This window comes from Saccostrea cucullata, unplaced genomic scaffold, assembly GCF_032062105.1.
Source record: "Saccostrea cucullata isolate Sc308-1 unplaced genomic scaffold, CSIRO_AGI_Scuc_v1 ctg8164, whole genome shotgun sequence".
NCBI classification, from domain to species: domain Eukaryota; kingdom Metazoa; phylum Mollusca; class Bivalvia; order Ostreida; family Ostreidae; genus Saccostrea; species Saccostrea cuccullata.
In genome coordinates, this window is record NW_026928824.1 from 2,031 (window position 1) to 15,057 (window position 13,027).

At 32.9% G+C, this 13,027-nt stretch overlaps 1 protein-coding gene across 3 annotated transcripts; it reads right to left on the reverse strand.

Moving 5' to 3' along the window:
- Nucleotides 1–2,038: 2,038 nt before the first annotated feature.
- On the reverse strand, nucleotides 2,039–12,194 carry LOC134278834 (uncharacterized). Of its 3 annotated transcripts, none has more exons than XM_062761139.1 (7): nucleotides 12,064–12,194; nucleotides 10,799–10,947; nucleotides 9,473–9,529; nucleotides 9,242–9,388; nucleotides 9,037–9,135; nucleotides 8,881–8,928; nucleotides 2,039–2,237 (listed from the first exon to the last, which is right to left on the reverse strand). In XM_062761139.1, the coding sequence occupies exons 1-7, from the start codon at nucleotides 12,090–12,092 to the stop codon at nucleotides 2,179–2,181; spliced, it is 588 nt and encodes a 195-aa protein (XP_062617123.1). In that variant the 5' UTR covers nucleotides 12,093–12,194; the 3' UTR covers nucleotides 2,039–2,178. The 3 variants fall into 3 exon arrangements, with proteins under 3 accessions (XP_062617123.1, XP_062617122.1, XP_062617121.1); XM_062761138.1 differs by having other exon boundaries at nucleotides 8,824–8,928; XM_062761137.1 differs by lacking the exons at nucleotides 8,881–8,928; nucleotides 9,037–9,135; nucleotides 9,242–9,388; ... (1 more) ...; nucleotides 10,799–10,947; nucleotides 12,064–12,194 and adding exons at nucleotides 5,388–6,310; nucleotides 6,402–6,738.
- Between the last annotated feature and the right edge of the window lie 833 nt (nucleotides 12,195–13,027).

Consider the following 13,027-nt stretch of genomic DNA (forward strand, 5'->3'; position numbering starts at 1 on the left):
TTAAACTGTCAATTTCAACGAGAAAGAAGAATTTAAAGCCGTCCTACATAAAAAAAAGATAATTTACAAGTATTTGTTGACTTTATCTTCACACACACACACACACCCTCACACACACACACACACACACACCCTCCCTCACACACACACACACACACACACACACACACATATATATATATATATATATATATATATATATATATATATATATATATATATATATATATATATATATATATATATATATATATATATATATATTGTTATATATATATATATATATATATATATATATTAGGGATGTCAAATCGGTCAATTTTTAATACTCGGTTACTCGGACGTTTTTCCGATCGAGTACCCGGGTACTCGGTAAGAGTCTAAATAAATATGAACAAGTTAATTGATAACTGTAAAACAGTGTAAACTCTTGTAGAAATAAAACCACATGGTCTGATGGGAGGTTTACCCGTAAAGTGTTTCTGTTGTAACAATTATGACCACTTTGTGCCCGACGAAAGTTAAACTTATTCTTTTTAAAGCTCAATTTATTTATTAGATAAATACGAGAAATGAAATCATAAATGGTTCACGGTGTTTTTTGTTTTTTTTTTTAAATCTGTTCCGTAATTGTTATTTAACTCTTTGGTGCGTTTGACGTCAAAGTGATCAGTCGTCAGAACTACGTGTACAGTATCAACTTGATCAAGTTCTCCTAGGCCCCTAACAGAGCGGATTTACGATCTTCGTACACTTGTCAATCCTAGATTTCATAGAATTACGAGACGGTATGTTGAAGTTTGGTGCAACGATGGACATAATTTTTTTAAAGCCTTTGCTTTCAACAATTTGACGTATTAATTGGCATGTAATCAAAAGCATCCATTCAACAATCGCACGTGCAATATCGTCTGTCTCTTTCCTCGAGAATTTACGGCTTCTTATAGAATTGATAAAATTATCTAATTTATTTAAACATAAAAGACCTTAAACGATGTTCAATGAAAACAAGTAATTAAGGCAAACAAAAACATAAGGGTAGAAGACAACCGAATGTGAGAAAAGCCAGGTAGGTAGCAGGTGCTTGGTCACGGTAATTACTGTATAAACACTGCCACAGGCGAAAACGGTCATTTATTTGAGTAGGAAACCCTAATTACTGCATGTACAAGTGCAATGAACATTTTACGTTTTAAAACCGATATTTTAATGCATTAATAAATAAGCCTAGAAATATAAAAAAATATACATCCGAGTAACCGAGTACCGATTTTAGTATTCGATACTCGGACGTTCGATCGAGTACCCGGTTAACCGGGTACTCGTTGACATCCCTAATATATATATATATATATATATATATATATATATATATATATATATAAATATATATATATATATATATATAAAATGAATTTCCGGATTGCTTTTTACATGGATACAAATTGAAAATCCTTGTAATTTTTTTATATGGTATGGAGGAAATTAAATTTGAGTTAATAAAATATGACTAGATGAATTGATTGATTGTACAATGTTTAACGCCGAGACGGCAATTTTTCAACCATGTTTCGGATGACTATCAGTTTCGGTCTTTGACTCTGGGCAGTCTGGCGGCTCCCAGTGAGCCTACTATTTTTCGAATCTTTTACGTGCAAGGGGTGGTCATCCTTGACACGGGGCACCATTTATCGTCCCGTCCGACGAACTTAAAATTTTAAAAATATGTAAACTGATAAAAACATTGTATAAACTGTTAAATATGATGACTTAACACACAAGTTGACGAAAAAAAGTATTGTGTTTAAGGTTAGTAAACTGAACATTTATGCAATAATATGAATGTAACATGAGTAAAAAATAAATTATATCAATGGTGTGAAGTTTAAGCACAAAGGACATAGATGGTATTTAGATGCATAATATTAATGGTGCATAATGATCATGTTGAAATGAAATTGATAACTTCATATATAGGCATTTTCATTTTCTTTTCTATGTACACCTTTTCTAAAATTATACATATGAGTCACATAAATTCAAAATGAAACCTTTCTTTTAATGATTAAATGAAATTTTGAAAATAAATAACTGAAACATCTTATTCACAGTGTTTGATAAAATCTTAGTGAAGTTTCATTTTACTTTCCAATAGTAATTTTTGTCTTCATGGAAGCACTAAAAAATTATAAAGAAAACCAAAGGTAGAATCAGACTCCCTCGTGGGCCTGTTGAACCTAAAAAAGAGAAAAAAAAATCTTTTAATAAGCGTAAGAATTTGAAAAAAATGTATGTGCACTGTTACAACGCACTTTGAAAAATTACGTACTTTGAAAAAAAATTTCAAAGTGCGTTAAATTTGGGACCAAGCTAACGCACTTTGAAAAAATTAATTTTTTTTCGAAGTGCGTTGATATCGACCATATTAACGCACTTTGAAAAAAAATGTGAAGATTAATCAATATTCTAACAAATAATCGGTATGAAAAATAATAGATCATGGTTGGATAACTTTTTTTATGATAAAGTCACTTCAGGACCTGAGATATTGACGTTTTAAATATTTGAGGTTTTGATAAAATGAAAGGGATAACAGTCTTGAAAAAAAGAGTGACAATTGTTTAAGATCATTAATTCGCTTCTTTTTTTTAAATTCTAGGTTTTGATACATGTAAGTAGATGTAAATGTGTAAAGGGGACACTAACAGTGGACAGCTTTAAGCAACTTAGCATTTATCATAACAAAAAGGGGGCAACTTGATTGTTCAAAACTATGAAAATTCTTTCTCTCTCATACGTTTTACTGTACATGAAAATTTCTAGCTCTCATTTGTTTTAATTAATAGCTATTCTCTGTAACCACTTAAACTTCGTTGCCACGCATGGTCACCGATTTTGATGAAACTTCACCCATGCTTAGTACTTGACACCAGAAACAAATATCAAACAAAATTTAGTTGCTATGTGTCTCGGTTGCTATGGCAACAGCCGGAAAAGTTTGAAAAATTGATATTTTCAGCCACTTTGCAAAATGCAATTTTTCGAATTTAAAGACATGTTACCATGGTAACTATAAAACATAGCAACCAATTTTTGCCTGATTTCAGTTTAGGGTATCAATGACTTTTATCATAGAGAGTTTGGAGAAATTCTGAGACTATGCGTGCCACAGCTCCTATATAAAATTTCAAATCATTACAGAGAATGGCTCTTAACTCATTTAATATTGAAAGTTTTCAACGTCATACCAGTTAGGTAAATACATAATTATACATGTATAAATGTTTTGAGTATAGCATAGACATCGAGACCGGGCGAAGGGCCAGGGGAGGCGGGGGGGCTAAGCCCACCACTTATTTTGGAAAGATATATATATCGTATAAGCATTGAAAATGCAGCTTACCCTTTTTGTGTTTATTACTCCCCTCCCCCGTTTGTTACCGAAACCTATGTATTGGAAAGATAAAGATTTGGACTGAGGGATCTTATGCCCGTATTCTTCTCTTTTCGGCGGGAGTAAATCAATTCACAAGTTTTTTTAAAGATAAATAACAAATAAAATCTTTCCATTACTAAAATATGATTTTTTTTCCAAAATGCGTTAAATGTCTCCATGGTAAAATATATTGATGTAGACTCTTAACGCACTTTGAAATTTTTTTTTTCAAAGTGCGTTGAATTGGTTCCAATTAAATTTAACGCACTTTGAAAAAAATTTTCAAAGTGCGTTGATTTTGTCCCAATTTTAACGCAATTTGAAAAAAATTTTCAAAGTGCGTAATTTTTTCAAAGTGCGTTGCCACAGAGCACATATAAATTTTTTTTTTTTGTATAGATTATGATAATCATATTCAAATACATGTATCAAAAAATTATGCATGCATAAACATTACTCTTCACGGAGTAGGTGTGTAGGTAAAGAAGAAAAGGATGATATAGAAGGAAAATCTTGGAAGATCTTAAACAAAGATAAGATATACCGCTCCCAAGAATATGAAGATGAACCTGGAGGTCTATATGTTAAGGCCCTGTCACACCAAGCTGCGTTCAAACGGAATCATTACGGCGTTGATAAATTTTTAAAATCGCCGTGGATTCGCAGGAAAATCGCAAATTCCTGTAAAATTTTCACAATATGAAGATGTCACAGCGTCCCTAAGGCGACGGACGCGATTCTACGGCGATCTCACGGCGTTCTACTGCGTTCCCACGAAGAGCTCTCGACGATTGACTGCGCTTCTGCGGAGTTTTCACGGCGCGTTAGGAGTTTTCACCTCGTGTTCACGGCGTTCTCAATGCGCTGGCTGCGTTCAAAATACGTTCACAATGCATTCTATACTCATTGATATATATTCAGAAGGAACGAAAAACATTTCTATTTAAAGATTCAAGTTACACGATGAAAAGACTTCTAATCATGCCAAGAAATATTCTTAATAATTAAAAATGTCCTATTTAAATAATTTAGTACTAAATTATTAATAGTTTTATGATTAAACTCCTTTTACAATTTTATCGGTTCAGATGTGTTGTTAGATTTCTTTGATTTTATTATGAATGTAAAAAAAGAAACACACTGAAAAGTTTTCTACAAAATTTAAGTGAAACAACAGAACAAGTTCTCGTGTAGTTTTCTCTTCCTTTTTTTTCACTTACCGGTCAATGCTCCTCGTGCAACAAATACGTTGGAATTATTGATGAAATATGATCCCATTGCTCTTGTTTTGTGAGCTGGCTGACAACGCTCTAACAACGCCGTGAAAGCGCATTGTGATCGCCAACGGACGCTGTATAAAACGCCATGGGAGCGCAACGATCGCAGTGACAACTCCGTTCTGTCGCCGTGTAATCGCAGTCGAAAAAATCACAAGACGATATATTTCATTAGAAGCGCCGTGAAAACGCGATAGAAACGCAGTGACATCTCCAAGCACTCCGTGACATCTCCGTAAGTCTACTATCACTGCGTTCGTGCTGCGATCATAAGCGTTTTCATGGCGTTCGTACGGAGCTCCCAGTACGTTGTTGGAGATCTCACGGCGCTGCTACGGTGATCATCTACGTTTCTACTGCTTTCTTATCAGACCGCGATCACACGGCGCGTACTTTGTGCATGCCCAAAGTGATCGCCGTCCCCTGGCGTTCTAGGAGACCCTACGGCGCTCAGTGCGTTGTCACGGCGCTGTAGGAGACTCTACTGCGATCACCTCGGCGTTTTGCATTTTTTGAGGACGCCGTGCAGTCGCCATGAGGACGCAGCCCCGGTGTGACAGGGGTTTTAAACAACAAAGGCCAAAATCGTTAGTTTATGAAATTTTATTTTTATGATTAAATTTAAATTATGTTTTTGTTACAGTGTGATAGATGCATCCAAAGAGTCCCCTCACCACTTCCTATTTACAGTTTTGTTTCAGACAGCACTCTGTTCATATTTGTCACTAGAAGTGACGTTGCTTTGTCCACCACTTTTCCTGTTCTTTGTGATGAAGGAGGATTGTTACCAGATTTACTTTCTATGTGAACCTTTGATTTCTTCAAATCTCCCTTCCCTCTTTGAGTGCCTTGTTCTTTTATTCCCATATCTAAGCATTTGCCTACATCTTTGTCTGCCGTCTTTTTTCTGTCCTCGACAACCGCTTCATTACTCAGACAGGGTTCTTTTTGGTGTATTTTGCTGTTTTCCTCGTAAACGATGTTTTGCTTTTGCTGTCTTCCTTTGTCAGGTTCAGCATTTCCAACAAAGTCCTTTTTATCACTTTCTTGAAATTTACCCACATCGTGTGACCTTGAAATCTTTTCTTCGACTTCGAAGAATTCATCATGATTCATTGATGCTGTTGTCTTTTCACTGACCAACTCTTTCGGGTTCTCATTTTCCTCATTACATATTTCATTGAGGTCACTAGTAATGTCTTGAATAAGAGATCTCTGTTTGCTGTATACATCTTCTTCTGGTAAACATGTCATCAGGACCGCGCCAACGTTTTGTATGTGGTCGTATTCGGCGTCAGGGGAAGTAGGAGATGATAAGGCATTGGACCACGCCATGTCGTAGTCACCACTCTGTATCTGTAGTCTGAAAAACCCTGTGTCGTAGTTATTTTTGTCATCCATCCCGCTGGTAATGGCAAAATTTGATTTATTTCTTAAACTTGCTGTCAAATCGTATGTATCGTTTTGTTCCTCTTTTAATGCGTTGATACTTTTGTACATGCGTGTGATTGCTTCTGAAATGGGTTTACAAGGACTGTCATTTATTTGTTGAATGCAAAGGGATCGGAGTTTCCTTTTTACTTGAAAGTTAATACAACTACAAAAATAAAAAAAATCCATTTTTAATTGATTGTAAAGATGATGCAACATTCATGATTTATATATACAAATAAATATTGCAAACTCACCACGAAACGCATAATACGTTGATTATTATAAAGACGATAAAAAATCCAACAAGCGTGAATATGTTTCCGAGGTTTGGAAGAAAACAATAGGATTTTTCTGAAAAAAGAATTTTTTTCAGTTTGGCAAATTAAGAATTTGATGTCACTGAAAATATACTTTTTTTTTTTTTTACAAAGTAATAATTCTGGATAATACCTATACTTTTATTGCTGATAACATTTCAGTGATCAAAGTTTTTAAACAAGTTGTTTTTATTCTGTTTTACTTTTTTCCAGTTGATCTTTTATTGGTTAGCAATTTAGAGAGACAACTTCTCTAGTATCGTGGAATCTGTCCAGCAAAATTAGTATGCTATGGACCTCATCTAATGCTTGATACATACTTAATTATCCAAGACATATGAATCACGGTCTCATACGAATGACACGCAGCGCTTACAAGAATTGCTGAATTTCTGGGTGCGAAACAGTATGGAGTATCCAGAAATTGATCTTTAAGAGTATGATATACTTTATTAAGTTTATTTTAAACCATTTGACATTAACCGTAATACATTTCCATATATATGACAAACCACATTCATTAATATTTTTGTACAAATTTACACCATGGTGTGTCGTTTTGGTTCATATTTAGGGTCAGAAGCTTTGAAAATACCTTTGAACTGTTTGATGCAATCACCTTTGGCTAAAAAGAAATCATTCTAACCTTAATATTCATTAACAATGGATATCTTCCCATGGCCAGTTCAAAATATACCATTAAATTAGGGGTAAAGATTTCACATTAAAATATGTTTGCAAAATCAAAAGAGTACTTTTTCAATTAGCAAGGAATTACTAAATCCCATATTTCACAACCGTGTAATAAATTGGTTTAACAACTTTATCGAAGAGGTCAAGCTTACATTTCATAGATAAAATGTGTCTTCTACATTTACTAATTACTCCATACATTGCTCTTGTTTCTTTGTCATACAACTCCTAACATTTCAAAATACAACATGTTCACACATTCCCAATAAATTTCAATAAAATTTTGACCATAAGATTTAGTCTGATTCATTTTCAATGAAAGATACCTTAGATACATCGTTATTTTGGACATAAATGACTAATACACCCGATTTTTAAAATGTTAACAGAGATTTGTGTTTCTTAAAAGTGTATATTTTTTTAATTAATCAAATCTGCACTATCTGTTTTTTTTAAATCGAAAGACAAAAGATAATATATATTATCAACATATAATCAACTGTATCGATGAAAGACACCAATGAGTAATTATTAGTCCATTATTTACATTCTGAATTGACGACGGATTTTTCCGCTATTTCCCGATAATAACAAGAATCACAAGGCGGCCCTGTCAGGTCAGCAGGGGATGCTCACTCCTCAATGGCACCTGATCCCACCTCTGATGTTTTGGAGGTTCCTGGTTGCTCTGCTCCTATTTTGTATTGTGTTATGGATTTTTGACTTTGAATACTACTAGTATTTGTTATCTCCATATATGTCATTTATAAATAAAATTTTTAAATTCTTCTCCCTGTAATTCTGAAGTGAACCCACACTCATTTAGACTGATTATTTTCCTTTTCGAGAGAGATACCATATTCGTGCTTTCTGCATTCGTGCTTCATTGCTATTGTTCCCGGATGTATTGAAAACGTCTCTCCATAGTAATCCTGATAACAGTTTCCTTCAAAAGGCTTTCCGTTGTGTGAAGTTCAAGTGTTATGAAATTTTCTTGCCTGTTTGTGGTGGCGGTGATACAACACCAAAATTTTCTTGAGCTCTGTATCGCGGTGTTTTTCTATAGGTTGGCATACTGCTTTTTCCTTTCATTTCAAAAAATGTGCTACAGAGAAATAATGTTGTATTTAACAATGTCATCCATCATTTCTCTTCATGTGTTTTTTTTTTTCTTAAAAATCTATCATCAATATACAGAGCAGTGAACCGGACCAAACTATTGCTTTTTAGACTAGTCACACACTCCATGAGCCCAGTGTAAAGATCCGATAGACCACATCTATAGTAGTCAAAGTCAGTATAAAAAGAATCGTTTGATTTTTACGGCATCATTCCCTTTTTGCATTTTCATCTTTGTCATCTTTCTAATTTCATAGAATAAATTCTGACATTTCAAAAACCATGTATTATTTGTTCTAATATCAGACTGAATACTATTTGGAAGATATTGAAGTTGTAAATATGTTTTAAACAAGGATACTATAGTAATCTTCAGTCAGATTAAGGAACATGCATTCTTTCCCTTAACCTCTGTTTAACATTTTACATCGATGCTAAGTTTTTAAGAAAATGACGATGTGCGACGATAACGAACAGTGATAATGCTGAAACAGTACACACTGCAAGAAAATAGGATTTCAAATAAACTAATTGAGTATTTGTGTACCGTTTTCATCTCTTATGGTCTCAGAAGCGGATACAACAGATGTATATGTAGTAGTACCTTCTTTATGATTTTCCTCAAGGTAAATAATGACATTGAACTCGCCATCTGAAAACAATACGGAAAAGATAATTCAAGTTTTAACTTACAAGTGGACAATAGCAGTTTGCACATTTTGAAAGTCTGTCAAGCAAAGTAATTAAAATATATTCATACCAGATTTTTCACATCCATCATCGAATAACTTATTACAAGAAACAAATTCTGTATTTGAAGCTCCTCTAGACACTAAGCACGTAGTTGGCACAGGGATTTCTGAAAAGAATTAAGATATATATTTCGTAATTATTAAAAATATTCGTACATATATGAAAATAAAATGAATAAAATTCATGCATGATAATTATAGTTTAGTATGTACCTTCTACATCGCTTGACCAGCTTCCTTCAATGATATATTTTTGTTCTGACGTAAGTTTAGTCTTCAATTCCTCAAAAGATGAACTAACCTCATTCAGCTTTACAGAACTCTCACAAAACTGGCAATGTTTTTGATGGATACCACAGTCTTACAAAAAATGTAATTATACAATGTTCTTATTACGCCATTCATTTGGGGAAAAGGTGTTGTTTGTGTATAATTTTGTTTTACCTGTCAGTGAACATGTTTGATTTTCCTCTATTCTTAGAAGTTGCAAAGTTAGGACACCTTCAAAATATACATGAATAAAACATAAAGTTTCACACATATTCTACTCCGTTTATAATTAAAAGGACAAGTGCACTTAAGCGATACTTAATGGGCCCTTTTTATGTGCCATTTTACTTCAGAATATACAGACAATAGATATTTAAATCGATACTTGAACAATCTGATGGTGGATCATAGGCGGGCGCGTTTGCGGAATGATATTTCTTGCTCCAAACCTGTTTTTAGAAATATGGAATGAAGTTGTGTAGTTGCCTGTATCTAAAATAATTGGCACTCTTGCATTTGAAAAATTACAATATTAGTTTCATTGAATTTGAAATTAAAAAGGAGTGTTATTGGTGGCTTTCAATACCTGTTTCATTGTCTTGCATGAAGGTTAAAAATGTTTGACACTTTATGAACGACACTTAGGTCTCATTACCCTCCCATGTTCTTAAAAACAAATACATACAAACATCTCTAAGCGGCACGACTTTGACTTACTGAAAAAAACCTGCCTATGTTTTACAGTGAGCACTTTTGAGGAATGTTTACCTGGGTAGAACTCACGTGACTATCAGTATTTTAAATAATTTATTCCACACGTGGGTTCACCATGGGTCATACAGGTAAATAGCTCTCACTTGCTATAGGAAAAACAGTGTACATGTACTTTTCATACATTTTTAATATTTTAAGTACGAGCCTAATCCGCGTCGTGTGCAAATTTCATACTTTCACATAAGTTTTATAAATGTAATATGCGTCTTTTGTCATTCGCACAAGTTTGCACAACGTTAGGCTCATAGTTAACAAAGGCTTTGAAATGAATGACCGTTCTCGATTTACTATAGAAAATCGCAAATGTCGGCTGACCCCTACCACACAACACATTGTATAGTTTTGTTCTTTGTATATTCGTGGATTTCAGCGGTAAAATTTGTTGAATCGTATGGTTTAGATATCAATTAATGATTTGAGATGAAAATCTTTGCTTAATTTGATTGTTTATTTTTTCACATTTTACCGGGGCCCATAAGTGCACTCGTTCTTTGACAATAGAACAAAGATTTGAAAGTTTACTTATTTTTCATTATCATACTAATGCATGCCTTGTTTGCAATTTTTTTATTTGTAAAAGAGGTTATCAATAAGAAACATTTTCTCTATATTCTTTATATAAAAAAATAAAAGCAATAAACGTTAAATTCAAAACCAAATAGGCAAATGGATAAAATCAAATCGTAACTAGAGATATCATTTCTATTTTACTTTTTAAATTATTACCCCATGTCAGGTCAAATTTGGCTTTTCCCAGCCATGTATTATTCTCTACAACGTCATCCTCAGTCGACATTCGCTGATCGTTGTTTGCACAGATTTTGAAGGACTTAATCCATGTCGTATCTATTGAGAGTGCGAACCCTAATAAATAGCTAAGAAAACCAACAAATAAGATTTTAGTTGTAGGAATTAGGTTTTTTTTAATGCTCAACTGTTTACAGTAAACATGGGAAATGATGCTTAAAAGTTCTAGGGACAGGTGATTTTTCTTTGTTAAAACATTATTCGTAAACTATGCTAAGTAAACAATTTTCATTTAAAGTCGAGGGGAATAAAAATTACTTCGCTGTATCCATTTAATTAAGCGTGTTCACTTTAAAAAATGTTTTAACTATGTAGAAAAAATACCACGTTATATTTACCTGCCGGTGAATATAAGGATTTATTTACTCTAAATTGATTTAAAAATAGATCAGGAAATTCCATATTGATACAAAAGGTTTAGAAAGCTATTTAACCTGCTATCTACTTTTACTCATGTAAACAAAACATTAGGCGAATATATAATTTGGGGTGGGGTTGTAAGTGGGGGAGCCGGGACCCCCCTCCCTCTGTCCGATACTTTTGTCTAAACAAACATTCTTTACTTTTTTTAACTGTCAGTTCTCACTGAAAATCCTACTTCCTTTCAAATTCCATCATATGAAAGAACCTAAAATTATTTTTTCTTTCATGGCAACTAAAATAATTTATAAACATTTCACATTAATTCCATAGGTGAGGTTGATTTACATTGTAACTCTGCTTCTCCTTTTGTAATTGGTTAAGATTTCAACAAATGCCACTATGTAATGAGTTGTATCATTTTAATCATTGAATCAATTACATTTTAGCCACCTTCTAGGTACAATATTCACTTCGACCTCCGAGCTCGGTGAATATTGTACTCCTCAGGTAGCTAAATCTTCTTATTGACTTAAAAACAGCAATAATTGTATATTATCGAAACACATTAAAATACTTTTGTGTGTTTTGCATAATCTCAGCAAGATCTAAAAAATATTTCTTCAGTTACCGGTATGTCCCAATAATAAGGTTGTTGTAGTCCTTTAAATTATAGTTTAATATTTGGTTAAAAGCCTATTAATGATTATGACGACTTTTCACCTGAAACACATTAAAGAAAATCAACAAACAAACTTTTAGATAATAATACAATCTACAGTTCGAACATTGCATACTTATATATTAAAGAAATCTGTACAAACCAGGCAATTACAAAAATACATATCTCCATTTTTACACTGAAAATTCAATCATCTATTTCTTTTCGATATCTCTTCATTTATGCCAAATGCTGTTTGAGCACAAACTATAGTTCACACTAAATGTTATTTCCTGCTCTGAATTGTGGTTTCCAAAAATACATGACGATTTTATTTAGAATATTTTCAAACACGTGGATTCTACAATGACACTCTACAGCATGGATGACTATAGTCTTAGTGGGACTTATAATATGAATCATAGTGAGATACAGACATAATAATGCTTTAATATATTTTGCAATAATTCCCTCATACTTGGACATTTTACTGTACATTCATTGGATGGTGAACTTTGTATATATATATATATATATATATATATATATATATATATATATATATATATATATATATATATATATATATATATATATATATATAAAGCACTAAAAATGACCAGCGACACGAACAATAAAAATTGTCAAATTTTCGGGACACCTGTCCCTTCCTTAGGACAAAGAAAAGTTAAAAAGTCATAAGAACAAAGGAAAAAGAGAAACAAAGAACAACTAGCACTACTACTAAACTACTAAACACTATATATTTACAAACTTAGTTACATGTTGATTTGGAAATTTTTAAGAACACTATTTACGAAAGAATCCGGACCGCTATGAAATGCGTCCGGTCTATCGGGTATACTCGGGTGAAGTGCGATTTACATAATTGAACGAATCAATTATGCTAATTAATTACGACAATCAGTAAATCGTACATTGTTTCATTCTCCCAAAATGGCGTAACTATACTTGATAAAGAATAATCAAAGAAAAATAATAATATAGAAAGGGCATTTTAACATATGAATTATGATCTATCATAAATTTTAATTTGAAATGTTTAGGACTAATTATCGGTATAATTAATAATTAATTAACAAAGGCGTAAGCAATACATAGTTATG

Excerpts from the sequence above, each read along its gene's own strand:
- LOC134278834 (XM_062761137.1), bottom strand. The coding sequence starts at position 6,213 with ATGTACAAAAGTATCAACGCATTAAAAGAGGAACAAAACGATACATAC.